Source organism: Macaca fascicularis, chromosome 19, assembly GCF_037993035.2.
Source record: "Macaca fascicularis isolate 582-1 chromosome 19, T2T-MFA8v1.1".
NCBI classification, from domain to species: Eukaryota; Metazoa; Chordata; class Mammalia; order Primates; family Cercopithecidae; genus Macaca; species Macaca fascicularis.
Genome location: NC_088393.1, coordinates 13,287,047 through 13,313,873, shown reverse-complemented (window position 1 = coordinate 13,313,873; position 26,827 = coordinate 13,287,047). Strand labels below are relative to the sequence as shown.

Below are 26,827 nucleotides of genomic sequence, written 5' to 3'. Positions count from 1 at the left end.
GAGACATGATTGCTTCACTGCACTGGAAAAGCAAGACCCTGTCTCAAAAATAAATAAGTAAATAATGTCATTTCAACTGGTGGCAAGTAAGTGGAATGAAGAAACAAAATATAGTAAGGAGCAAGTAGAGTTACAGGGACCTTAGAGCAGTTGGAGAACTCTGAAGAGGTCACATGAGAAGGGGCCAGCCAGGAGGCATTCTGGGCTCAAAACTTCCACGAAGAGGGGGCCCCAAGTATGAAGTCCCTGAGGTAGGAATAAGCTTGATGTGTTCTCAAAAGAGCAAGAAGGCTGATGTTGGCCCCCAGCACTTTGGGAGGCAGAGGTGGGTGGATCATGAGGTCAGGAGTTTGAGACTAGCCTGGCCAACATGGTGAAACCCTGTCTCTACTAAAAATACAAAAAATTAGCCGGGTGTGGTCGCGTGTGCCTGTAATCCCAGCTACTCCAAAGGCTGAGGCAGGAGAATTGCTTGAACCTGGGAGGCAGAGGTTGCAGTGAGCCAAGATCGCACCACTGCACTGTAGCCTGGGCAACAGAGCCTGACTCTGTCTCGGGGAAAGAGGCTGATATGGCAGGTATTGTAATTGGCAGCAGGGACACCCCAGTCCTCCAGACAGACATGCTCATACCCTCCTGGTGTTTGCATCTGACCAAGCACCAACACGGAACAGATCATGGTGCTGGGAGACCTTTCCCCTGGGGGCAGCCAGACGAACGTGGAGCCAGGGAAGGTGTCCTTGTAGAAGAGATGTGGAAGCAGAAGGTGTGGGCTGGGCGGGGAAGGAGGAGTTGAGAGAAGGGCTTGTGCAAAGTCCCTGCTTGTGGCATTCGGGGAGCTGAAGGAAGGCCAGTGTGGCTGGGCAAGTGGGGTACAAAGGTGAGGGCAAGGTGAGGGCTGCAGAAGGGGCCAGGTCATGAGGCATTTTGTGGGCTACAGACTTTACCCTAGAGGTTTTTTCAGTAACAGCTTTCAGATATAATTCACATACCATCCAGTTCACCTCTTTTTTTTTTTTTTTTTTTTTTTTTTCCCCAGACGGAGACTTGCTCTGTCGCACAGGCTGGAGTGCAGTGGTGCAATCTTGGCTCACTGAAACCTCCCCCTCCTGGATTCAAGCAATTCTGCCTCAGCCTCCCGAGTAGCTGGGACTACAGGCATGCACCACCACGCCTGGCTTTTTTTTTTTTTTGGTAGAGACGGAGTTTCACCATGTTAGCCAGGATGGTCTCAATCTCCTGACCTCGTGATCTGCCCATCTTGGCCTCCCAAAGTGCTGAGATTATAGGCATGAGCCACCGCGCCCAACTCACCTCCTTGAAGTGTATGATTTGATTGCTTTTGGTATATTCAGAGCTGGACAACCATTCTCATAGTCAACTTTAAAACATCATCACTCCAGGCTGGGTACAGGCCTCCCAAAGTCCTGGGATTACAGGCGTGAGCCACTGCATCTGGACTTCCATCTTTTCAATGGCTGAATAATATTCCACATGAGTCTACCGCATTTTGTTTATCCATTCATCTGCTGATAGTCATTCAGGTGGTTTTCACTTTTTTGCTGTTACGAGCAGCACTGCTATGAAATCTATTTAGAAAAGTTTGCGTGTAGACAGATGATTTCATTTCTCCTGGGCATACTCATACCTAGGAAGGGAACTGCTGGCTCACAGAAGTGACATGCTCAGTTTCCAGTTATAAAAAGATACGGCTGCAGGCCGGGCACGGTGGCTCACTCCTGTAGTTTGGGAGTTCGAGGTAGATGGATCACCCGAGGTCAGGAATTCGAGACCAGCCTGGCCAACATGGCAAAACCCCGTCTCTACCAAAAATACAAAATTAGCCAGGCGTGGTGGTGCATGCCTGTAATCTCAGCTACTTGGGAGGGTGAGGCAGGAGAATCACTTGAACCCGGGAGGCGCAGGTTGCACTGAGCCAAGATTGCGCCACTGCACTCCAGCCTGGGCAACAAGAGCGAAACTCTGTCTCAAAAAATACTATTAATTTTAAAAATGGCTGCTTTGTAGAGAATGGCTGGGAGGGAGAATGTGTGAATGTAGGGAGGCCTAGTGAGAGGCTTCTGTGGGGGCGTGGCCTTTAGCAGGGCAGGTGGAGGGAGTGCCTTGTACCATGGGGCACAGGAAGGGGATGAGGGAGGATGTTTCCCGGCCATGACGTGCTGGAGCGAGCTCTTACCGGCTTGCAAGAGCCGATTCTACACATCTCTTCCCAACTTAGCATTTAGTGTCTTGTCTTCATGTTGGTAGCCTGAAGTTGGTTATGGTGGGAGGCTCTGCACCACGGAAACTGGCAAACGCTATGAATCAGGGCTTCCCCCCCATCACACAGCCAGTTGCTAAATGCTTACCAGCACATCACTGTTGCCTGCTTTCCAGCTTGTGGTGGTTTCCAGTAGGTGGTGGCTTCTTGGCAGAGACAAGAACACGAGTTCTGTGTTGTCCTTGTTTTTCTGAGCCATTTTAGGTGGCCAGGGACATCCACCTGTCCAGGATACAGTTGAACTTTCTGACCCGGAACTCGGGATGGGGCGAGGGGCTGGAGATGGTGCTGTGGGAATCACTGTTTCAGCAGCAGCTGTGGAATGAATGAACTCACCTGGGGAAGGAGTGAGAGGAGGGTCAGGACAGGGCCCTGAGGACTCCAGGCAGAAAGCAGTCAGCTTCCCTCACCTGGCACATTCCTCTGCTGGAAAGCAGGCCACGGGTGTGAAATGGTTTCTAGTGTGTGCTATCAATTGGAGACCAAAAAAAAGGGAAGCAATGGTTGAAGTCGTTTGTTTGCTAATACCTTACTGCGGAATAGCATGTTTAGACCAGGATCTGTGTAGTGAAAAGACAGACTGCTGCAAATCATTTAGAGACTTCAAGGAGCTCCACAGGAACTCTGGGCCAAAAAACAGATGGATTAAAACCAGTGCAGGGGCCAGTTAATAGATCCAGCAGCAGATACTCAGCAACATGATTAAAATGTTAACACGTTTCCAGAGAGAAAAGGAGAGGTTGAGGAACTGGCTCATCAGCTCCCATTCAAACCTTCCCCCTTCCTGGCTGTACTTCAGCAAAACATTGTTTTGCCTAAGCGCCAGAGATTCTGTTGTGTTCCCCCTTTGAATGTTTGATTAGCTTGCCTCCTCTACCGGGACTGCCACCCGCGGTGGTCATAAGTGGCTGGCGGATTGTTTACTTGTATATCTGTTAGAGGCCACGGAGGGAGGGCTCCGCCAGCGGGCGGTTCTGGCTCAGTCGCCTGCCAATCACAGCTTTACCTGGAGCGAACAGATGGTCTCTTCGCTTAGACCCATTTCCTCCCCAGCTCCTGGGCCCCCTGCCAGCGTGGGCCCTGCTTGGGAACTATGTCCTAATCCTCGCAGCCAAATTAGGGACTTCTTAGAAGGACAGACCATAATAGATGAACGAAGCGCTGTGTTCACAGCCCCCAGCCCACTGCCCAATGCGGGCGCAGGCCATGCACACCCAACGTGCTGTGTAGGGCTGACTTGCATTTTCTGGCCTCGGTCCAGGGTTCCGCAACAGAAGCCGGCCTAGGAACCGGGAAAGCCAGCAGAGAGGACACCGCGCATTTTGTTTATTAAAGTTAATTGGTGAATGCAGGCCCAGGGAAGCCTATGATTCATTAGCATCCTGATTAATATGCAGCTGCTGAGTATTAAGAAAAATGAAATCGAAAGGAATAAATCCCCAAAGGAGAGGTTGGAAAACTAAAGAAGCTCTCAGCAGACATCTGATGCAGGCCTTTGTCCTACCATGAAACTTGAATTAGCTGAATTCAAGTGATTTTTTTTTTTTAACTGTTTGCTTAGCTGCCATGAAAACCGGTTCCAGCCTCATCCCTTGAGCCTTAGAAAGGAGCAGCTCTGAACCATTAGCAGCTCAAGCAGGTTGTGAACAATCACACACAAAGAAACACCTGGTGCTCTCATTGATTTTAATTTTAGGGTCTGAAACTGTTGAGAGCATCCAGGAGAGGTCGAGATAACAAAGCAAACTCAGTAGGAGGAGGTGTGGGAGTCCCAATGTCAGTGCTGCATTCATTTAGATATTCAGCAAACTGATGAAGCCTTTGGGGTGCTGCAGAACAAATGAGTAGGGTGTAGTCTGCACCCTCAAGGTGTCGTGTGCTACAGGGGACTGATGTTCATAAACTGTGGCAGCTTTGTGACCAGCAAGGCCAAAGTGTAGTGGGGGTAGAGAAGTAAAATTCCAAATGTTCCATTTTGAAGGAGGCAGGCAGGGAAAGTCATTCCAGGCAAAGGCTGACATGTTTGGGGAAATTGTGGAAGGTCCCCAATTGCTGCAGATGGAGGGACTGTAGAAAACAGTAAGGCTAGATTGTGCTTGGTGGCTCACGCCTGTAATCCCAGCACTTTGGGAGGCCAAGGTGGGCAGATCACGAGGTCAGGAGTTCGAGACCAGCCTGGCCAACGTGGTGAAACCCCCGTCTCTACTAAAAATACAAAAATTAGCCGGGTGCAGTGGCGGGTACCTGTAATCCTAGCTACTTGGGAGGCTGAGGCAGGAGAATTGCTTGAACCCGGGAGGCAGAGGTTGCAGTGAGCTGAGATCACACCACTGCACTTCAGCCTGGGTGACAGAGCAAGACTCTGTCTTGAAAAAAAAAAAAAGGAAACTAAGCCTGTGCTGGGCGCGGTGGCTCACGCCTGTAATCCCAGCAATTTGGGAAGCCAAGGCAGGCGGATCAGCTGAGGTCAGGAGTTCCAGACCAGCCTGGCCAACATGGTGAAACCCCATGGGCATGATGGCGGGTGCCTGTAATCCCAGCTACTCATCAGGCTGACATGGGAAAACTGCTTGAAATCAGGAGATGGTGGTTGCAGTGAGCTCAGATCGCACCACTGCACTCCAGCCTGGGCAGCTGAACGAGAACTTGTCTCAAAAAAAAAAAACAAAAGGCAAAAATTAGCCAGGCATGGTTGTCAGGCACCTGTAATCCCAGCTACGGGAGGCTGAGGTGGGAGAATTGCTTGAACCCAGGAGGCAGAGGCTGCAGTGAGCCGAGATCATGCCACTGCACTCCAGCCTGAGCGACAGAGTGAGACCCCTTATCAAAAAAAAAGTAAGAAAGAAAGAAAAAGAAAAAAACCCATTAAGGCTGGAAGAGAGGGGAGGCCAGGGCCCTGGAAGGCCCTGTATGCTGTGCAAAGGAATTTAGACTTGATCTTGTGGCTGGAGGGGGCCAGTTTTAGGCTGACAAACAGGAGTAGGAAATCAGATTATAGTGTAGAAGGTCACTAGGGGCTGACCCACGGCTCACGCTTGTAATCTCAGCACTTTGGGAGGCTGAGGCAGGAGAATCGCTTGAACCCGGGAGTTGGAGGTTGCAGTGACCTGAGATCGCTCCACTGCACTCTAGCCGGGGCGACAAAGCAAGACTCTGTCTCAAAAATAAACAAAAAGGCTGGGCGCGGTGATTCACGCCTGTAATCCCAGCACTTTGGGAGGCCGAGGCGGGCGTATCACCTGAGGTTGGGAGTTCAAGACCAGCCTGACCAACATAGAGAAACCCCGTCTCTACTAAAAATACAAAATTAGCCGAGTGTGGTGGTGCATGCCTGTAATCCCAGCAACTCGGGAGGCTGAGGCAGGAGAATCACTTGAACCTGGGAGGTGGAGGTTGCGGTGAGCTGAGATTGCGCCATTGCACTCTAGCCGGGGCAACAAGAGTGAAACTCCGTCTGAAAAAAAAAATTAAAAATAAAAATAAGGCTGGGTGCGGTGGCTCACGCCTGTAATCCCAGCACTTTGGAAGGCCGAGGCGGGCAGATCACGAGGTCAGGAGATCGAGACCATCCTGGCTAACACGGTGAAACCCCGTCTCTACTAAAAATACAAAAAAAAATTAGCCGGGCGAGGTGGCGGGTGCCTGTAGTCCCAGCTACTCAGGAGGCTGAGGCAGGAGAATGGCGTGAACCCGGGAGGCAGAGCTTGCAGTGAGCCGAGATTGCGCCACTGCACTCCAGCCTGGGCGACAGGGCAAGACTCCATCTCAAATAAATATATAAATAAATAAATATAAAAAAAGGTAGAAATGAGAGGATTTTGAGACAGGATGCGGAGGGACAGAGAGAAGCCGGACTCTAGACTTGCTGCTAAGTTTTGGGCTTGGGAACCAGGTGGCTTTTTATGTCATTCACTAAGGGAAGGGAAGATGAAATTGGGTTGCCAGGAAGATGATGCTTTTGGTTGTGCAAATGCAGAGTTTCAGATGCCTTTGAGACAGCCATGTGGGGAGACTGGGAGGTTTCATATATTCTTGGGAGCTCAGGAGAGAGGCATGGGCTGGGATGATAGAATCTAGATGATAGAATCCAAAGTGTGGATGGTAATGGAAAGTACTTGCAAGTCATTTATTTATTAGCAGCACACTTATTGCTTCTCTCATGAGGAGTAGGTACTGAAGATACAAAGACAAAGGAATGAGACATGGCCCTGGCCCTTCAGGAGACTACAGGGGAGGCCAAGGTGTAGACAGTGAGACCGTAGGTGCTGTGTGCACCGAATCCAGCAAAGGAACACTTTCCGGAGGAGACAGGACGTAGGTGGGAAAGGGGACTGTTCAGGGATCCCATGCTACGGGAATGAATGCCTTTGGAGAGTAACAGCCTGTGCACTGTGGAATGGTGGCTGGAATATTAGCTGCAGGGGCCAGCAGGGAGGAGGCATGGAGGCCTCACTGCAGAGCAAGTGTGTGATTGAGGGTGTCTGGGAAGAAGACAGCAGAGGCCCAAGCACAGACCCCTGGGATACCACATGTCAGGAGTAGCAGGGAAGGGTGGTCAGCAGTGCTGGCTGCTGCCAAGAGGTCAGCATGTTGGTCTGAGATGTCTACCGCTGTAACCACAAGGTCATGGGGACTGGTAGGAGCTGTTTCATTTGAGAACCGGGGTAGGAATCTGATTGCAATGGACTGAAAAGTGAATGAGGGGTAAGAAAATAAGCCCAGGATGGCTGGGTGTGGTGGCTCATGCCTGTAATCTCAGCACTTTGGGAGGCTGAGGCGGGTGGATCACGAGGTCAGTAAGCCGAGATCGCGCCACTGCACTCCAGCCTGAGCAACAGAGCGAGACTCCGTCTCAAAAAAAAAATAGAAAAAGAAAAAGAAAAGAAGTCCAGGGTGAGACCCTCCTCTCTCTTTAAAAAAAAAAAAAAAAAAAAGGCCGTGCACAGTGGCTCATGCCTGTAATCCCAGCACTTTGGGAGGCTGAGGATCACGAGGTCAGGAGATCGAGACCATCCTGGCTAACACGATGAAACCCCGTCTCTACTAAAAATTAGCCGGGCGTGGTGGTGGGCGCCTGTAGTCCCAGCTACTTGGGAGGCTAAGGCAGGAGAATGGCGTGAACCCGGGAGGCAGTTTGCAGTGAGCCGAGATCACGCCACTGCACTTCAGCCTGGGCGACAGAGCGAGACTCCGTCTGAAAAAAAAAAAAAAGCCCAGAAAGTGTAAGCAGCTCCTTCTAGAACCCTGGCCTTGATGGGGAGGGAAGAGGGAGGTGGTTGGCTGGGGGAGACTGGGTGGGAAGGGAGGGATGTATTTGTGTGTTGTGGTTGTTTTGTTTGAAACAGGGTCACCCTCTGTCGCTCAGGCTGGAGTGCAGTGGCGTCATGTCACCTAGGCTCCAGTGCAGTGCCATGATCAAGCTCACTGTAGCCTCCACTGCTGGGCTCAAGTGATCCTCTCACTTCAGCCTCCTAAGTAGCTGAGACTACAAGTGCACGCCACCACACCCAGCTAATTTTTGTGTTTTTCGTAGAGATGGGGTTTTGCCATGCTGCCCAGGCTGGTCTCAAAACCCTGAGCTCACGATTCACCTGCCTTAGCCCCTCAAAGTGCTGCTATTATAGGCATGTGCCCACTGTGCCTGGTTCAGATAGCTGAAAATTATTATTATTATTTTTTTTTTGAGACGGAGTCTCGCTGTGTCTCCCAGGCTGGAGTGCAGTGGCCTGATCTCCGCTCACTGCAAGCTCTGCCTCCCGGGTTCACGCCATTCTCCCGCCTCAGCCTCCCAAGTAGCTGAGACTACAGGCACCCGCCACCACGCCTGGCTAGTTTTTTTTTGTATTTTTAGTAGAGACGGGGTTTCACCACGTTAGCCAGGATAGTCTCGATCTCCTGACCTCGTGATCCACCCGCCTCAGCCTCCCAAAGTGCTGGGATTACAGGCTTGAGCCACCGCGCCCGGCCTATTTTTCTTTATTTTATATTTTTGAGACAGAGTCTTGCTCTGTTGCCCAGGCTAGTGTGCAGTGCCACAATCTCGGCTCACTGCAACCTCTGCCTCCCAGGTTCAAGCGATCCTCCTGCCTCAGCATGCCTAGTAGCTGGGATTACAGACACATGCCACCATGCCCGGGTAATTTTTGTATTTTTAGTAGAGATGGGGTTTCACCATGTTGGCCAGGCTGGTCTCAAACTCCTGACCTCAGGTGATCCACCAGCCTTGGCCTCCAAAAACGCTGGGATTACAGGCGTGAGCCACCATGTCTGGCCAAGATTTATTTTTCTAAGTAGTCAGTAACCTGCTTGTGGACACAGCTGACTTTAAGGTTTTGTGTGACCTGCTGCATTCAGGAACTGCTCTGTCCACACCTACAGGGCTTGGCCTTTCAGAGCTGGAGGACCTCAGAGGAAATGTAAGATCCAGGAGGGGAGTGGCGCCTGAGTGCCTTAGTAGGAAGCAGGATACCAGCTGGGAAGTCAGGCCTAGTGGGTACAAAGCCCAGCTCTACCACAGACTGTCCTCCACCTTGAGAAGGTGGTGTAACCACTCTAAGCCCATGTCCTCAGCCATAAAGTAAAGAGAACAGCAGACGACCCGAGTGTGGTCGTGAGGCTGCACGAAGAAAAGGCATGTGGCTTAGCTCAGTGCCGGGAACATGGCTGAGGAAATATTAGCTGTGACTCACAGGGGCAGCTCTACCTGGCCAGAACCACTAACTGATCAGACATCAAACAGGTCAAATAAACCAGAGAATCAGAAGAAGAAAAAATATGTCTTTTTTTTTTTTTTTTTTTTTTTTTTTTTTTTGAGACGGAGTCTCACGCTGTTGCCCAGGCTGGAGTGCAGTGGCGCGATCTCGGCTCACTGCAAGCTCCGCCTCCCGGGTTCCCGCCATTCTCCTGCCTCAGCCTCCTGAGTAGCTGGGACTACAGGCGCCCGCCACCGCGCCCGGCTAATTTTTTGTATTTTTAGTAGAGACGGGGTTTCACTGTGGTCTCGATCTCCTGACCTTGTGATCCGCCCGCCTCGGCCTCCCAAAGTGCTGGGATTACAGGCTTGAGCCACCACGCCCGGCCAAAAATATGTCTTAATTTAAAATACCAATGGGTTGCCTTATCAGATCACAGTATAAACTTCATTCACAATGCATTACCCACAATTTTCAGTTCTGTTTTAATTTATTTTAATTTAATTTAATTTATTTTTGAGATGAAGTCTTGCTCTGTCGCCCAGGCTAGAGTGCAGTGGCACGATCTTGGCTCACAGCAGCCTATGCCTCCCGGGTTCAAGCAATTCAACTACCTCAGCCTCCCGAGTAGCTGGGATAACAGGTGCCCGCCACTGTGCCCATCTAATTTTTTGTATTTTTAGTAGAGATGGGGTTTTACCATCTTGGCCAGGCTGGTCTCGAACTCCTGACCTTGTGATCCACCCACCTCGGCCTCCCAAAGTGCTGGGATTACAGGCTTGAGCCATCGTTCCTGGCCCCAGTTCTGTTTTTAAAGCAGAGAACAAAACCTTGGCAGAGCAATCTATATGCAGAATTTTTCTAGATTTTTATGATCTTTGCTTCAATTTTAGTCATCTCCCCCATACCCAACCGAAGTTCCATTTTATTACATTGAATATTATGAAGTTACATAACATTACATATTACTCAACATTTTTCATTCTGTTTAGCTTTTTAGACAGTTGTCACTCTTCTGCCACTATTTCACTAGTTAACACAATATTTGAATTATATCATTAGTTACATGTACAGCATGGGATCAACAACTTTTTGCGTGTGTGCACATTTCTTTAAATGCTCTTTAAATATAATTCAACAGGTATTTACCTCACCTGGTGGGAGCAAGGAGGTGTAAGTACTCTGTAGCCCCAGGTGGTGAACATCACCCAGTAGGTTTGGAAAGGGATGCAGCAGGTTAATGACAGGACGGTCACTTAAGAAAGCATCAGGCTGGGTGCGGTGGCTCACCCCTGTAATCCCAGCACTTTGGGAGGCCGAGGCAGGAGGATCACTTGAGGTCAGGAGTTCGAGACCAGCCTGGCCAACATGGTGAAACCCTGTCTCTACTAAAAGTACAAAAATTAGCTGGGTGTGATGGTGTGCACCTGTAGTCCCAGCTACTCGGGAGGCTAAGGCAGGAGAATCGCTTGAACCCAGGAGGTGGAGGTTGCAGGAGATTGCTGATTACATCAGTCAGGCACAGTGGCTCATACCCGTAATCCCAACATTTTGGGAGGCCAGAAGTTTGAGAGCAGCCTGAACAACATAGTGAACCCCAGTCTCTATTTAAAAATTTTAAAAATTAGCTCTGCATGGTAGCACGTGCTTGTAGTCCCACCTATTCAGGAGGCTGAGGTGGGAGGATCACTGGAGCCTGCGAGGTTGACACTGCAGTGAGCTATGATTGTGCCATTGCACTCCAGCCTGAGCAACAGAGCAAGACCTGTCTCTATAAAAAAAAGGAAGAAAGAAAGCATTGATACTATTATTGGTATTCCAAAGAAGCGAGTTGGTGTCATAAAATAACAGTGGGCTTTGGGGTCAGACAGACCTCCTTGGTCTGGAACCTTGTGCATATTTAGTCGTGCGTCTTGGTCTGTTTTCTCAGCTATAAAATGCGGTGCCATTCTCATCGTTCAGGGCATGTGTGTGAATGGAATAACCTAGGAAGCATGCCTCGTATCACCCATGGAAGGCAACAATGTGGGTCCCCTCCCACCATGTAGCTCTCTCAGATCAGCTAGTCTTGGAAGAGTCTGGTGCTGATCTCAGTGTCCTGTACTTTTTTTTTTTTTTTTTTTGAGATGGAGTTTCGCTCTGTCACCCAGGCTGGAGTGCAGTGGCATGATCTTGGCTCACTGCAACTTCACCTCCTGGGTTCAAGCAATTCTCCTGCCTCAGACTCCCAAGTAGCTGGGACTACAGGTACATGCCACTGTGCCGGGCTAATTTTTTGTTTTTTTTTTTTTTTAGTAGAGACAAGGTTTCACCATGTTGCCAGGCTGGTCTCGAACTCCTGACCTTGTGATCCGCCCACCTCGGCCTACAAAGTGCTGAGATTACAGGCATGAGCGACCGCACCCGGCCGCATCCTGTACTCTGTGAAGTCAGGTTTCTTGCCCTTGTGTCGCCATCTCCAGTGCCAGTTGCCAGCTGACAGTGCTGGAAGGGAAGTCGGGACTCTACTTCTCCTCTCTGGACTCAAGCATCGACATCCTGCAGAAGAGAGCCCAGGAGCTGATCGAAAACATCAACGAGAGCCGGCAAAAGGACCATGCGCTCATGACCAACTTCAGGAACAGCCTGAAGACCAAGGTGACAGACTTCACCCAGCGAGAGGGGGGATTCCTTATGCAAAAGGGGAGGGAATGAACCACTGATGAATGTCTGTTGTACACCAGGCACGGTGCTAGGCCATTCACACACAGCACAGGCGCTCCTCCACGTATGATGGGGCTACATCCCAATAATCCCATTGCAAGTTGAAAATGCTATAAGTGAAAAATGTAGTAAGTTGAACTGTAGTAAGTTGGGGACCATCTGTATCTCAATTTACCCATAGAATAGTCCTACAGTGAAGAGATTGGACCCATTTTATAGATAAGGCTTGGAAATGAGTGATTTGCCTGATGAGAGAGCCAGGCTGAAGGAGCAGGGCATTGGATACCCTCCTGCCTCCAACACCCAGCCCTCTTACTTCACACAAGGTGAAGCAGCCATGGGAGTAGTGGGTCAAGGCATAACTTGCATTGTCACAACCGTATGTCCAGCAGAAGCCATCAAATGGGCTGTGATGGGGCAGTGGAGGTTTTTCAACATGCCTGGGGCTTACGTCTTACAAAAGCTGGTGTGATGTTCAGGTCTTACATGAATGGTTGCGCCTGATGCCTGTTCAAAATATATAATGGGGGGACCAGGCACAGTGGCTCATGCCTGTAATCCCAGCACTTTGGAAGGCTGAGGCAGGTGGATCACTTGAGGCCAGGAGTTAAGAGACCAGGTTGGCCAACATGGTGAAACCACATCTCTACTAAAAATAGAAAAATTGGCTTGGTGCAGTCACTCTGCACTGCAGCCTGGGCCAGAGAACAAGATTTTGTCTCAAAAATAAATAAATAGGGGCCAGGTACAGTGGTTCACGCCTGTAATCCCAGCACTTTGGGAAGCTGAGGTGGGGGGATCACAAGGTCAGGAGATGGAGACCATCCTGGTCAACATGGTGAAACCCCGTCTCTACTAAAAATACAAAAATTAGCTGGGCCTGGTGGTGCGTGCCTGTAATGCCAGCTACTCGGGAGGATGAGGCAGGAGAATTGCTTGAACCTGGGAGGCGGAGGTTGAAGTGAGCTGAGATTGTGCCACTGCACTCCAGCCTGGTGACAGAGCGAGACTCCATCTCAAAAAAAAAAAAAAAAAAAAAGAAGAAGAAGAAGAAAAAGGAGACTGCTTCTTTCTTTCTGGTTTTCTTTTCTTTTTTTTTTTTTTTGAGACAGTCTCGCTCTGTTGCACAGGCTGGAGTAGCGGCACGATCTTGGCTCACTGTCTCGAAAAAAAATTAGCCAGGCATGGTAGCACATGCCTATAGTTCCAGCAAACAAACAAAAAAATACATAATGGGTCATGTGAGTGGGACAGCTTGCTGATTCTAGGTGTCTTGATGACAGATTATTTTCTTTTTTCTTTTTTTTTGGAGACAAGACTTGCTGTTGCCCAGGCTGCAGTGCAGTGGTGGAATCATAGGTCACTGCAATCTTGATCTCCTGGGCTCAAGCAATCCTCATCTCAGCCTCTCGAGTAGCTTGAGACTATAGGTGTGCAACATCAAGCCCGGCTCACTTGTTTTATTGTATTGTATTGTTGTGTTGTGTTGTTGTGTTGTATTGTTGTGTTGTGTTGTGTTGATTTATAGTTTTAGAGGTGGTGTCTCACTCTATCGCCCAGGCTTAGAGAGCAGTGGCACGATCATAGCTCACTGGAGCCTCAAACTCCTGGGCTCAAGTGATCCTCCCACCTCTGCCTCTTAAGTAGCTGGGACTACAGGTGTGCACCACCTTGCCCAGCTAATTTTCTTTAAACATTTTTTTGTAGAGTTGGAATCTTGCTATGTTACCCAGGCTGGTCTTGAACTCCTCACCCCGCTGCCTTGGCCTCTAGTAGAAAAGATACAAAAACATTTATTTATTTATTTATTTTTTTTGATACACCACCCAGAGGCCACTTTGTTGGATGCCTCTTCTATTCTGTGTACTTTCTTCCTAACCTGGCTGAGCTTGTCCTGTACAGTTCTGTGACATGCATCCCTAGGTGACACTGTCATCATCTGAACATCATAGAGTGAATTTACACAAACCTAGATGGTATAGTCTACTACACACCTAGGCTACGTGGAAGAGCCTATTGCTCCTAAGCTACAAACCTGCACACAGCTTGTTACCTGTTACCATACTGAATACTGTAGGCACTTATAACACGATGGTAAGTATTTGTGTATCTAAATATATCTAATCACAGAAAAGGTACAGTAAAAATATGGCATTATATTCTTATGGGCCATCATTGTATATACAGTCTGACATTGACCAAAATGTCAATATGCAGCACACGACTGTATATACTTTTGCCTGTTAAAAAAATTTAACAGGCCAGGTGCGGTGGCTCATGCCTGTAATCTCAGCACTTTGGGAGGCCGGGGGGTGGGGGTGGATCACCTAAGGTCAGGATTTTGAGACCAGCCTGGCTAACATGGTGAAACCCCATTTCTACTAAAAATACAAAAACTTAATTGGGCGTGGTGGCGCTTGCCTATAATCCCAGCTACTCGGGAGGCTGAGGCAGGAGAATCCCTTGAACCCAGGAGGCAGAGATTGCAGTGAGCTGAGATCATGCCATTGAACTCCAGCTTAGGCAACGAGAGTGAAACTCCGCCTCAAGAAAACAAGAAAATTTAACATATAGGCAATCTGACCCCCAGTCACTGCACTGGGTTTTAGTTTTTGGTGTTTTTCTTTTCTTTTTTTGAGGTAGGGTCACTCAGGCTGGAGTGCATTAGTGTGATCATGACTCACTGTAGCCTCTAACTCCTGGGCTCAACTGATCCTCCTGCAACAGCCTTCCGAGTAGCTGGGACTGCAGGTGCCCGTCACCTATGCCTTGCTAATTTTTTTTTTTTTTTTGAGATGGACTTTCACTCTTGTTGCCCAGGTTGGAGTGCGATGGCATCATCTTGGCTTACTGCAACCTCCACCTCCCCAGTTCAAGCAATTCTCCTGCCTCAGCCTCCCAAGTAGCTGGAATTACAGGCGCATGCCACCATGCCCAGCTAGTTTTTATATTTTTAATAGAGATGGGTTTTCACCATGTTGGCCAGGCTGGTCTTGAATTCCTGGCCTCAAGTAATCCACCCACCTCGGCCTACCAAAGTGCTGGGATTACAGGCATGAGCCACCATGCCTGGCCTATTTTGCCATTTTCTTTCTTTCTTTTTTTTTTTTTTTGAGACGGAGTCTCACTCTTGTCCAGGCTGGAGTGCAGTGGTGGAATCTCGGCTCACTGCAACCTCCACCTCCTGGGTTGAAGTGATTCTCCTGCCTCAGCCTCCCGAATAGCTGGGATTACAGGCATGTGCCACCATGCCCAGCTAATTTTTGTATTTTTAGTAGAGACGGGGTTTCACCATGTTGGCCAGGCTGGTCTTAAACTCCTGACCTCAAGTGACCCACCCGCCTCTGCCTCCCAAAGTGCTGGGATTATAGGCGTGAGCCACCATGCCCGGCCTATTTTGCCATTTTCATAAGATAAATTACAGAAATCTAAGAAACCCACTTAACACATATGTCTTATGATACCTCTTGTTTGATTTTCCAAGAACACATCTTATTCTTTAAAAGGTTTCGGATCTGACAGAGAAATTAGAGGAGAGGATCTATCAGATTTATAATGACCACAACAAGATCATCCAGGAAAAGCTCCAAGAGTTCACCCAGAAAATGGCAAAGATCAGCCATTTGGAGACAGAGCTCAAACAAGTCTGCCACAGCGTGGAGACTGTGTACAAAGACCTGTGTCTCCAGCCTGAGGTATGAGGAAACTCACATGGGGGGCGCTGCCTGAGGAAGAGGACAGGGATGGCCCAGCCAAGAGTAAATGTGAACAGAAACCAGGCACCCAGCACTGACCCCACCAGGCCACAGTCCCTGCAAAGCCCCTGGTGCACTTACCATCTTGTTTGTGGTCCCCTATAACATGGTGTGTCTGAGCTGAGAAGCCAACCCATTGTCATGTCCCACTGTTGTATGAGCAGCTCTGTGGTGACAGAAAGGACAAAGTCCCCTGCACCCCTGCCACTCAGAAATCATCCCCTCTGCCCACAGCCCTGAGCCCTGCAGCCCTGGCACAGCCTGTCACTGCTAACCTGGGTTTCTTTTTCACACCAGAGCCTAAGACTCAGACGGGGGCCAGACCACTCTAGGGGGAAGTCCCCACCACGTCCCAGCGACTCACAGCCCCCAGACGTGTTCGTTTCTTCCGTGGCTGAAACTACTTCTCAGGTGGTTACCAGTAAGCTGGCCTGACACCTTGGGGTCAGATGTGCAGCTCTTTATTTTCCTCTCCCTCACTCCGCTCCAACACCCAGCATAAGGCACTACCCCCAGACGGGAGGGACGGAGGGCACACTGTGAACTCGGTGTGAGGGGTCGGCTGGAGCAGACGGAGTTGCTTCAATGTCACTCTCCTCTCAAGAAAAGCTGCTATTTCAGGGTAAATGGAGTCTGTTCTCATCCATGGTTAAAAGTGGATTGAGACGCTCTACAGAGAATTCCATCTTCTTTTTAAGGAACACATCGGAACGACTTCAAAGGGAAATTTTGATATTTAAAAATCAGTGTCTCTCACTTCCCACGCCATCCGCCACCTCCCTCTCAGAGCATGGCGCTCCTGCGGTCCAGCCAGGCCTCTCTCCAGAAAGGGGCTTCAGAGTTTTAGGCCCCTGATGGGACGGGCTCACTTGCTGGCCGTGAATGCCTGGATTCCCGTGATAGCTCTCCCAAGGATCAGGGCGTGAATGTCATGTGTACCTGGACAAGATTAATATAGAGTTGGTTTGGAGTCTTCACGGCTCACAACTTCCTTTAAAATGAATTTTCATGTCCCCCCAGGCCACTGCTTCAGAAGAACAGACCCACAGAGATGGTGAATGCTGACAGCTGCCGGGAGACTCACGCCTTAGTGACAGCCTCCAGAAGACTGTGAGGCCACCATTTGGGCCACACTGAGAAATTGTTTTTCATGGTTCTATAATGCATCTTGGCAGAAGAAAAAAAACAAAAACCCAAAGCTCCTTGTGCTGAACTCCCAAAACATAGCAAGTCCAGCCCCTGCCATGGGCCCAGCCTTCATGCTCCCCACCCTTGGCAAGTTCTCCTCACCCCCAGGCCCACAGTTTATTAAATGTTTGATTTTCAACCTGGCCACGCTTCCTTGCTGCAGAGGCTAAAAGCACCCCTGAGCTCCAGAGAAACACAGCACCCCCTTTCTTACCCTTGGGAGGGACGGGAGGGACAGCACGTCGGAAAAGCAGTCACTTGCCTCAGCTGACCTCTGCCCACCTGAAGCCACCTCTCCCAGAGAAGAGGTCGCTTCTCCCACACCTCACGCCCTGGTGTCTCATCCTTTGCTCCTCCCCAGCTCCATGGAGCAGAAGGCAAGATTGTAGCCTCCTTTTTAGAGCCAATTCTGTTTACTTCCTAAAGTACAAACCTATTTTTTGTTTTGTTTTGTTTTTGAGACGGAGTCTCGTTCTGTTGCCCAGGCTAGAGTGCAGTGGCGCGATCTCGGCTCACTGCAAGCTCCGCCTCCCAGGTTCATGCCCTTCTCCTGCCTCAGCCTCCTGAGAAGCTGGGACTACAGGCGCCCACCACCACGCCCGGCTAATTTTTTGTATTTTTAGCAGAGACGGGGTTTCACTGTGTTAGCCAGGATGGTCTCGATCTGACCTCGTGATCTGCCCGCCTCGGCCTCCCAAAGTGCTGGGATTACAGGCTTGAGCCACTGCGCCCGGCCTTTGTTTCTGTTCTTTTTGAGACAGTCTCACTCTGTCACCCAGGCTGGAGTGCAGTTGCACAGTGATCATTGCTCATTGTAACTTCTAACTCCTGGACTCAAGCAATCCTCGCACCTTAGCCTCCAAAGTGCTGGGATTACATGTGTGAGCCACTGCGCCCAGCCTGTAAAGCACCAAATCTGACTCATGCCATCTCTGCATAAAACCGTCTCACGGCGCCCTCTGCTTGTCCTCAAGGTCATTCTCACACTTGTAGGATCCCCCCACCCACCAGCTGCCAGATAGAGACAAGATCTGGGGCTGTGGCGCAGGGAAGGCACCCCTCCTGCATTTGCTGTCCTCTGTCTGGAAGCCTCTCTGCCGGCGGGGGGGTCCTCATACCTCCCTCTGTTCCTGCATAGTGCACACTGGGTTTGCACTTTATTTTTTTTAAGTATCTTTTTCCACATCTGTCTTCCCACCAAGCAAGGGGTTCTGGGCCGCCATGTAAATCACCATCAGTTGCAGGGTGCAAACACCGTCATCTGAAGATGACTTTTGTCTCTTAACATAAAATGGAGCGTTGAGTCCTACGTGTAGCTTCGCTCACACCCACCAGCCTGCTAGGAGTTGGGCCTCATCCCTGGGCTGCCTTCGGAGCTTACCTGTCTCAGGAACATTCCTCATCCCCAGCATGTGGGAGAAAGAGCTGGGAGCCCAGGCCAGGCGCGGTGGCTCAAGCCTGTAATCCCAGCACTTTGGGAGGCCGAGACGGGCGGATCACGAGGTCAGGAGATCGAGACCATCCTGGCTAACACGGTGAAACCCCGTCTCTACTAAAAATACAAAAAACTAGCCGGGCGAGGTGGCGGCGCCTGTGGTCCCAGCTACTCAGGAGGCTGAGGCAGGAGAATGGCGGGAACCCGGGAGGCGGAGCTTGCAGTGAGCTGAGATCCGGCCACTGCACTCCAGCCCGGGCGGCAGAGCGAGACTCCGTCTCAAAAAAAAAAAAAAAAGGCCGGGCGCGGTGGCTCAAGCCTGTAATCCCAGCACGTTGGGAGGCCGAGACGGGCGGATCATGAGGTCAGGAGATCGAGACCATCCTGGCTAACAAGGTGAAACCCCGTCTCTACTAAAAATACAAGAAAATTAGCCGGGCGAGGTGGCGGGCGCCTGTAGTCCCAGCTACTCGGGAGGCTGAGGCAGGAGAATGGCGTGAACCCGGGGGAGCGGAGCTTGCAGTGAGCCGAGATCGCACCACTGCACTCCAGCCTGGGGCACAGAGCAAGACTCCGCGTCAAAAAAAAAAAAAAAAAAAAAAAAAAGAGCTGGGAGCCCCTCGCAAGGCATGATGGGGCCTCCATGTGGTGCATGAAGCACTTCACTTCCACAGTCCCCGTGTAAGCAACTCCAGATGAGGGACAGAGGGGTGAGGCTCGCCCCAGGTCACACTGTCACTTAGTGATAGGTGGAGTCAGACTCAGGCCTGTCCCCGTACCACCTCGCTGTACCCCCACCCCAGACACTGAGGCTGCAGTGAGCCCTCTGAGGTCCAGCTCCCACCTTCGTAGGTGTTCACAGCCTCCAAGTTCATGGCGTGCCGGATCACGTGATACTCGTCAGAAATCCCATTCCCCCCCAGCATGTCTCGGGCCTGGCGGGCGATGTCCAGGGCTTTCCCACAGTTATTCCTCTTCAGCAGAGAGACCATCTCGGGGGCAGCCCTGGGAGCAGCATATGAGGGTAACAAGGACTGGGGATCCTGGCATCCCGATGCCCCAAGCAAACCTAGCCCGGGGTGGGGATTTCCTGATGCAGCCAAGCTCCCAATGAGGGACCAGTGGGGCTGTCCTCAGCCCAGCCCATCAAAGACAAGAGGGAGAGCAGAAAGTTCAGGTCCCCGGGGCCACCAGGCAGAAAGGACCTTTCTCTCCAGGAAAGACACAAGGTCCTCCACCCACAGCTGCCATCCCCCAACCCCCGCCACACAACCCCTACTTGTCCTGGTCCTTCAAGCGGCCGAGCTGCAGGCAGGCGTGAAGGCCCAGGGTAATCTCAGTGAGCATGTCTGCCAGCTTCTTCTGAATCAGCTGGTTCCTGGCCAGCGGGACACCGAACTGCATCCTACAGGGGCAATGGCAGGGTAAGGGTGAGGGGAGGTCCACTCTCCCACCCCGTCCCTGTCCTGGGGCCCCCTGCTCTAGGAAGCCTCCCAGGCTGCCTCAGTGCCCCCGAGCTCGCCCTGGCCCTGCTGTTGACTCAGCCCATGACTGCTCAGAAGGACGTCACTGGTCATTCCAGAGCAAGGAACTCAGGCCTGGTGGGTGGGGGCTGGGGAGTCACCCATGGGGTAGAGAATGAAACCCAAGCTGCCCCACAACCCCAGGGGATCTCACTGCAGCCCCCCCACACCTGTCCAGGGCGTACTGCCGTGCCGTGTGCAAGCAGAACTCCGAAGCTCCGAGCACACCCCACGCGATGCCGTACCGGGCGTTGTTCAGGCAGCCGAAGGGACCCTGTAGGGTTGAGATGGCACCTCAGCCCCACCCAAGAGACACCAAGAATGCCTATGTAGAACCAACTCTGAAGCAGGGAAAGCTTCCTCCCCAGCCACCCCACACAGGGGGTTCACATCACAGATGGCCCTGGCACCGACGCTCGGTGCCTGCTCACTTGGTTTGCACACAGTCCCACCCAGCCTGGGATCTGGGTTCCATGCTCAAAGCTAGGAGGCTGATGGATGCCAGAAGAAGCACTGTGAGTCAAACGACTGAGCTGGTTCAGGCCCATGTGTCCCGGGCAGAGCCGGGATGAGCGAGACGGTCACCAAACAGGGGCAGTTTTCAGCACATCAGTGAGTCCGGCTGAGTAAGAATCACCGCTGTGTGGGCTCCACAGGAACAGGGAGCTGTGTCCCCAGCACGGAGCCTGCCTGACAAAGCCGCACCCGCAGGTGACCCAACACCCATTCCCAAAGTGGCTGCCACTCACCCCCAGGCTGGATGCACCAGGGAGCATGTTCTCCTCTGGCACCTCCACGCCATCCATGATGATCATGCCTGTGGCTGAGGCCCGCAGCGAGAACTTGCCCTGGATCCTGGGGGCCGAGAGACCTCGCATCCCCTTCTCCAGCAGGAAGCCCCGAATGCGGCCATCTTCACACCGAGCCCACACTACAAACAGGTCGGCCATAGGCGAGTTGGTGATCCTGGGGATGGAACAGTCGGTGAGGGGTCTGACCAGTGTCCCTTTGCCCCTGTTCACTGCCTGCCCACTGCCTAGACCCCTTACCAGGTCTTGGTCCCGTTGAGGGTGTAGCTCTTGTTGGATGAGTTGTAGCGGGCTCTGGTCTCCATGCTGCTGGGATCACTTCCGCTGTTGGGCTCTGTGAGCCCGAAGCAGCCCAGGAGCTCTCCCTTGGCTGCAGGCACAAGACAAGGTCACATGGCTGCCTGCTCCCCAATACATCCCCTCACTCAAAAATTATCCTTGTGGCAGGACGCAATGGCTCACGCCTGTAATCCCAGCACTTTGGGAGGCCGAGGCGGGTGGATCAATTGAGGTCAGGAGTTCGAGACCAGCCTGGCCAACATGGGGAAACCCCATCTCTACTAATCTCTACTAAAAAAAAAAAAAAAAAAAAAAATAGCCAGATGTGGTGGCGTGTGCCTGTAATCCCAGCATTCAGGAGACTGAGGCAGGAGAATCGCTTGAACCTGGGCAGGAGAGGTTGCAGTGAGCCAAGATTATGCCACTGCAGTACAGCCTGGGCAACAGAGAAAGACTCCATCTCAAAAAAAGAAAAAAAATCCAGCCTGACCAACATGGTGATACCCCATCTCTACTAAAAATACAAAAAATTAAACCAGGCGAGGTGGCTCACACACGTAATCCCAGCACTTTGGGAGGCCGAGGCGGGTGGATCACTTGAGGTCAGGAGTTTGAGACCAGCCTGGCCAACATGGTGAAACCTCATCTCTACTAAAAATACAAAAATTAGCCAGGCATGGGTAGCAAGCACCTATAATCCCAGTTACTCAGGAGGCTAAGGCATGGGAATTGCTTGAACTGGGGAGCCAGAGGTGGCAGTGAGCAAAGATGGTACCACTGCACTCCAGCCTGGGGGACAGAGCAAGACTCTGTCTCAAAAAAGAAAAAAAAATTACCCTTGCCCCTGAGTCAGGCCTCATAACTAAGTTAGGTCTGGCCCTGCTTTCAGGAGACAGGTTACCCCAAAGTCATGATCACAATGTCAAGATGAGGAGGGGAACCCAGGGAGTCAGGAAGGAGTTGGCCAAACTGGAAGGGCGTGAGGAGTTAAGCAGGAGGAGGCTGTGGGGAACAGCAGTGCCAGGAGAGGGAACAGATGTGCAAAGGACTGGCGGTACTTCTGGAGAATTTCCAGGAGCTAAGTCTGGCTGGGAGGAGCACGTGAGTGGCCAGAGAAGAGGTGGGAAGGTCAGCAGAGGCCTGGTTACATAGAGCCTTGTGGGTTTTTTTGTTTGTTTGTTTTGTGAATCTGATCTTATTTATTACTCAAAAAATCTTACTTCTGACTGGATTCAGACTTAGAAGTAGAAGCTCGCAGAGAGGACAGTCTGCGTCTCTTTGCGATTTGTCCCTGGTGCTTCTCCTTAGCCTCCTTCTTGGCCAAAAGTTTAGCATATTCTGCAGCCTCTTCCTTATTTTTCTTAGTACACTGCTTCTTCCGAGCAATACACTGCTGTTTATGCTGCAGGACATGTAGAGTAACAAGACGCTGAATCTCGGGTGCTTTGGTCCTAGGTTTCTTATCTTCTTTGTTTAAAGGCTTTCTTACAACATACTGGCAGACATCATCTTATTTAGAGAGATTGAAAAGTTTACAGATTCTGCTAGCTCTACTGGGCCCCAGGCAACGAGACACTGTAGTATGAGTCCAGGAACATCCTTCTCTCCTTTTTGTTTTTTAAAATAACCAAGTTGAGAATGCTCAGATTGGTATCCACAATGCAACCACGAACTGATTTTCTCTTTCTTTCTCCAGTTCTCCTTGGTCTGTAACAGGAATGCCCCTTACTCAGTAGCAGGTGGACACGTCCGTGGGTCAAGACACCCTGCTTCATGCGGAAACCTTGTTTTGTTGTTCCCACCACTGATTCGGACCACATAACCCTTCCATTCTTCACCCAGAGCGTCAGCAGCAACTTCTGTGGCCATATGCCTCTCCTAAACAGTACAAAGTTTGCGTTCATCGTCCACTTCAATGAGTTTCTGGCAGCCAGTGGCTGGGAAGATGTTCAGCTTCATCATGAAGCAGCTGAACGCCTCCGAGGCGCCATGGAAAAGAGGGTCAACGTCCGCTTAGCTCAGGCCACATAAGCACTTTCCTTTTTTCTTTTTTTTTTGAGACGGAGTCTCGCTCTGTCGCCCAGGCTGGAGTGCAGTGGCGCGATCTCAGCTCACTGCAAGCTCCGCCTCCTGGGTTCACGCCATTCTCCTGCCTCAGCCTCCTGAGTAGCTGGGACTACAGGCGCCCGCCACCACACCTGGCTAATTTTTTGTATTTTTAGTAGAGACGGGGTTTCACCGTGGTCTCGATCCCCTGACCTTGTGATCCGCCCGCCTCAGCTTCCCAAAGTGCTGGGATTACAGGCGTGAGCCACCGCGCCTGGCCCTTTTTTTGTTTTTTAATAGACATGGGGTCTCCTTACGTTGCCCAGCTGGTCTCGAACTCTTGGGCTCAAGGGATTTTCTCACTTCACCCTCCCAAAGTGCTGGGATTATGGTGTGAGCCACTGCACATGGCCAGCAGGGACCTGGTGGACTTTACACTTTGGGCTGGGCTGGGGAACATAGAAAGCGTAGGGAGATGATGGTGGTCACAGAGGGGGACAATCAGGCTGGCCAGGGATCAGATCTCTAGGTGAAGCCCAGGGTCTGGCAGGGGGTCCAGGTGGCCACTTATGCTATCTTTGAGATAGGGACAGAATAGATTCAGGGGACAGCCCCACCCTTGAGTTCCAGACCTCAGGGACTATCTTCCTTCCACCAGGCCCCATGGCCAGCCACTCACCCAGCCGGGGCAGGTACTTCTGCCGCTGTTCCTCGCTGCCATAGGCATAGATGGGGTGCATGACGAGGGAAGACTGGACACTCATCGCCGACCTGTAGCCACTATCCACCCGCTCCAGCTCTCGGGCCAGGAGCCCATAGGCCACAGACGAAACCCCAGCACAGCCATATCCTGGTGGCAGTAGGAGGGGAAAGCAGGACAATAGAGAACACCGCCCTGCCCAGCTAGGACCCAAGAGACAGGGCGGGATAGGGACACACAAGGAGGCAGGCACCAAGCTGGCCCTAGCTGAGGTTTATTCATTTCATCTCCATAGCCACTTTCAGAGGGTGGGACAACAGCCCCACTTTACAGACTGGGAAACTGTGGCTTAGGGAAAGAAGGGGGCTTTCAGTAAGGCAGGAGGATCGCTTGAGACCAGCCTGGGCAACATAGTGAGACCCTGTCTCTAAAAAAAGAAACAAAGGGGCCGGGCATGGTGGTTCAAGCTTATAATCCCAGCACTTTGGGAGGTCCAGGCGGGTGGATCATCCGAGGTCAGGAGTTCAAGACCAGCCTGGCCAACATGGTGAAATTCCATTTCTATTAAAAATAAAAAATTACCATCCTGGCTAACACGGTGAAACCCCGTCTCTACTAAAAAATACAAAAAACAAAGGCCGGGCGCGGTGGCTCAAGCCTGTAATCCCAGCACTTTGGGAGGCCGAGACGGGCGGATCACAAGGTCAGGAGATCGAGACCATCCTGGCTAACACAGTGAAACCCCGTCTCTACTAAAAAATACAAAAAACTAGCCGGGCGAGGTGGCGGGCGCCTGTAGTCCCAGCTACTCAGGAGGCTGAGGCAGGAGAATGGCGTAAATCCGGGAGGCGGAGCTTGCAGTGAGCCGAGATCCGGCCACTGCACTCCAGCCTGGGCGACAGAGCGAGACTCCGCCTCAAAAAAAAAAAAAATAAAAATAAAAAAAATAAAAATAAAAAAAATAAAAAATACAAAAAACTAGCCGGGCGAGGTGGCTGGCGCCTGTAGTCCCAGCTACTCGGGAGGCTGAGGCAGGAGAATAGCATAAACCTGGGAGGCGGAGCTTGCAGTGAGCTGAGATCCGGCCACTGCACTCCAGTCTGGGCGACAGAGTGAGACTCCGTCTCAAAAAAAAAAAAAAAAAAAAAAAAAAATTAGCTAGGCATGGGGGTGCGCCCCTGTAATCCCAGCTACTTAGGAGGCTGAGGTGGCAGAAGTGCTTGAACCTGGGAGGAGGAAACTGCAGTGAGCCAAGATCATACCACTGTAATCCAGTAATCCAGCCTGGGTAACAGAGCGAGACTCCATCTCAAAAAAAAAAAAGAAAAAGAAAAGGGCCGGGCAACAGTGGCTCACACCTGTAATCCCAGCACTTTGGGAGGCTGAGGCAGGTGGATCACCTGAGGTCAGGAGTTCGAGACTAGCCTGGCAAACATGGTGAAACCCCGTCTCTACTAAAAATACAAAAATTGGCCAGGCGCGGTGGCTCAAGCCTGTAATCCCAGCACTTTGGGAGGCCGAGACGGGCGGATCACGAGGTCAGGAGACTGAGACCATCCTGGCTAACACGGTGAAACCCCGTCTCTACTAAAAAAAACAAAAAACCAGCCGGGCGAGGTGGCGGCGTCTGTAGACCCAGCTACTCGGGAGGCTTAGGCAGGAGAATGGCGTAAACCCGGGAGGCAGAGCTTGCAGTGAGCTGAGATCCGGCCACTGCACTCTACCCTGGGCAACAGAGGGAGACTCTGTCTCAAAAAAAAAAAACAAAAACAAAAACAAAAATTAGCCAGGCGTGGTGGCGGACGCCTTTAATCCCAGCTACTCGGGAGCCTGAGGCAAGAGAATCACTTAAACTCGGGAGGTGGAGGCTGCAGTGAGCCAAAATCTCACCACTGCACTCCAGTCAGGGCAACAAGAGCAAAACTCTGTCTCAAAAAAAAAAAAAAAAAGGCTGAATGCGGTGGCTCATGCCTATAATCCCAGCACTTTAGGAGGCTGAGGTGGGTAGATCACCTGAGGTCAGGAGTTTGAGACCAGCCTGGCCAACATGGTGAAACCGTGTCTCTACTAAAAATACAAAAATTAGCCAGGCATGGTGGCAGGTGCCTGTAATCCCAGCTACTAGAAGGGCTGAGGCAGGAGAATCGCTTGAGCCTGGGAGGCGGAGTTTGCAGTGAGCCAAGATAGTGCCACTGCACTCCAGCCTCGGCAACAGAGGGAGACTCCAGGGGAAAAAAAAAAAAAAAGACAGGAAAGAAAAGGAAAGGAAAAGAAAGAGAAAGAAGGGAAGGAGGGAGGGAGGAGGAGGGAAGGAGGGCGGGAGGGAGGGAAGGAGGAAGAAGCTTTCAGAATACAGAGGGGTCTGCAGTGTGTGGAGAGACACTTGTTCCTACCTTTGATGGTGGGGCCCAGCACACCCAACTCCCCCATCTCCGAAATGATCTCCCGATGAAAAACTGCAAAGGGACAAGTGCCCAAATTCAGGCCCAGCCCTAGGCCACAGGAAACCCCAGCCCCAAGGACAAGGGGGCCTTGAGGCGGGGTGGCTGTGGCTCCAGGGGGAGGAGCAGCCTCAGGGCACCCACCAGCCCGCCCACCTTCGTTGCGATTGGCCAACAGGATGCGAGGCATGAGTCTCTCCTGGCAGTAGGTGCGGAAGGTGTCCCTGATGAGGATCTCATCTGTGGTCAGCTGTTCCTCCAGCACCAGCGGGTCCCGCCAGTCAAACTCGGGACGCGAGGCTGGGAAGGGGAGAAGGAATTCGCTTCGGTCCAGTCCGCCCGATCACTGTGCCCTCCCTTCTCGGACCCTCATCAGCCCTACCGCTCCACACCCATGTCGCCTCCCGGGTACTGGGAGCTGCAAACGAGACTGACCAGGTGAACTTTCTCCGGCCCCGCAGGCACAGCGCACTCACTGCCTTAGTGCCTCTGACCCTGGCCACGACCCTGCCACCCTGCTCGGGCAGCCCTCGGATTCTGGGACAGAGTCCACCTAGGGCAGACAGACAGCTGAACAGGGGCAGCAGACACACGGCGCGACCAGAGGTCCTTACACTTGGCCAGTTGGCTCTGTGTCCTCCCGCCTTTCTCTGCAAGCACAGAACGGGAAAGTCAACCCCGGAAAGTCCCTAAGCCCCCAGTTCCTCACTCCTTCCCTCCACACTCCCGACCCCGCACTGACCGGTCTGCGCAGCCGACGAGACCCACGTGCGAAAGACTCGCAGGCCGGGAACGCGGCTCAGCAGCTGCACAGAGACGCCTCTCAGGGCCATGCTCTCTCAAAGCGAGCGGAGCAACGACGGCGACCTACAGGAACCGGGGTGTCACAGCGGAGATCCTCTCATCCACGGCTGGAGCCACCTTACCTTCCTTACCTGGTACCTCCCAGCTCACTGCCGAGGCTAGAGTGCAACT

The 26,827-nt window shown here is 51.6% G+C and overlaps 2 protein-coding genes and 1 pseudogene across 10 annotated transcripts in view; 1 reads left to right on the top strand and 2 right to left on the bottom strand.

Moving 5' to 3' along the window:
• The window catches only part of SYCE2 (synaptonemal complex central element protein 2), a 19,803-nt gene extending 3,048 nt beyond the window's left edge, over window positions 1-16,755 (top strand). Inside the window, exons 3-6 of one of the 2 annotated variants that reach the window (XM_005588164.5) lie at window positions 11,436-11,610; window positions 15,183-15,371; window positions 15,729-15,842; window positions 16,452-16,755. In XM_005588164.5, the coding sequence (XP_005588221.1) occupies window positions 11,436-11,610; window positions 15,183-15,371; window positions 15,729-15,842; window positions 16,452-16,496 (523 nt within the window). In that variant the 3' untranslated portion in view covers window positions 16,497-16,755. The remainder of the gene's footprint in view (window positions 1-11,435; window positions 11,611-15,182; window positions 15,372-15,728; window positions 15,843-16,451) is intronic. The other variant, XM_065534517.2, reaches the window with a different exon arrangement.
• GCDH (glutaryl-CoA dehydrogenase) lies at window positions 15,877-26,827 on the bottom strand. Of its 8 annotated transcripts, none has more exons than XM_074026100.1 (11): window positions 26,595-26,827; window positions 26,288-26,502; window positions 26,009-26,152; window positions 25,805-25,867; window positions 23,391-23,561; window positions 20,627-20,756; window positions 20,327-20,543; window positions 19,748-19,851; window positions 19,334-19,459; window positions 18,899-19,059; window positions 15,877-16,370 (listed from the first exon to the last, which is right to left on the bottom strand). In XM_074026100.1, exons 3-11 carry the CDS (start codon window positions 26,040-26,042, stop codon window positions 16,297-16,299), a joined length of 1,080 nt encoding a protein of 359 aa, XP_073882201.1. In that variant the 5' UTR covers window positions 26,043-26,152; window positions 26,288-26,502; window positions 26,595-26,827; the 3' UTR covers window positions 15,877-16,296. The 8 variants fall into 8 exon arrangements, with proteins under 8 accessions (XP_073882201.1, XP_045236082.2, XP_073882203.1 ...); XM_045380147.2 differs by having other exon boundaries at window positions 26,467-26,502; XM_074026102.1 differs by lacking the exon at window positions 18,899-19,059.
• LOC102118933 (small ribosomal subunit protein eS6-like) lies at window positions 21,733-22,665 on the bottom strand (annotated as a pseudogene).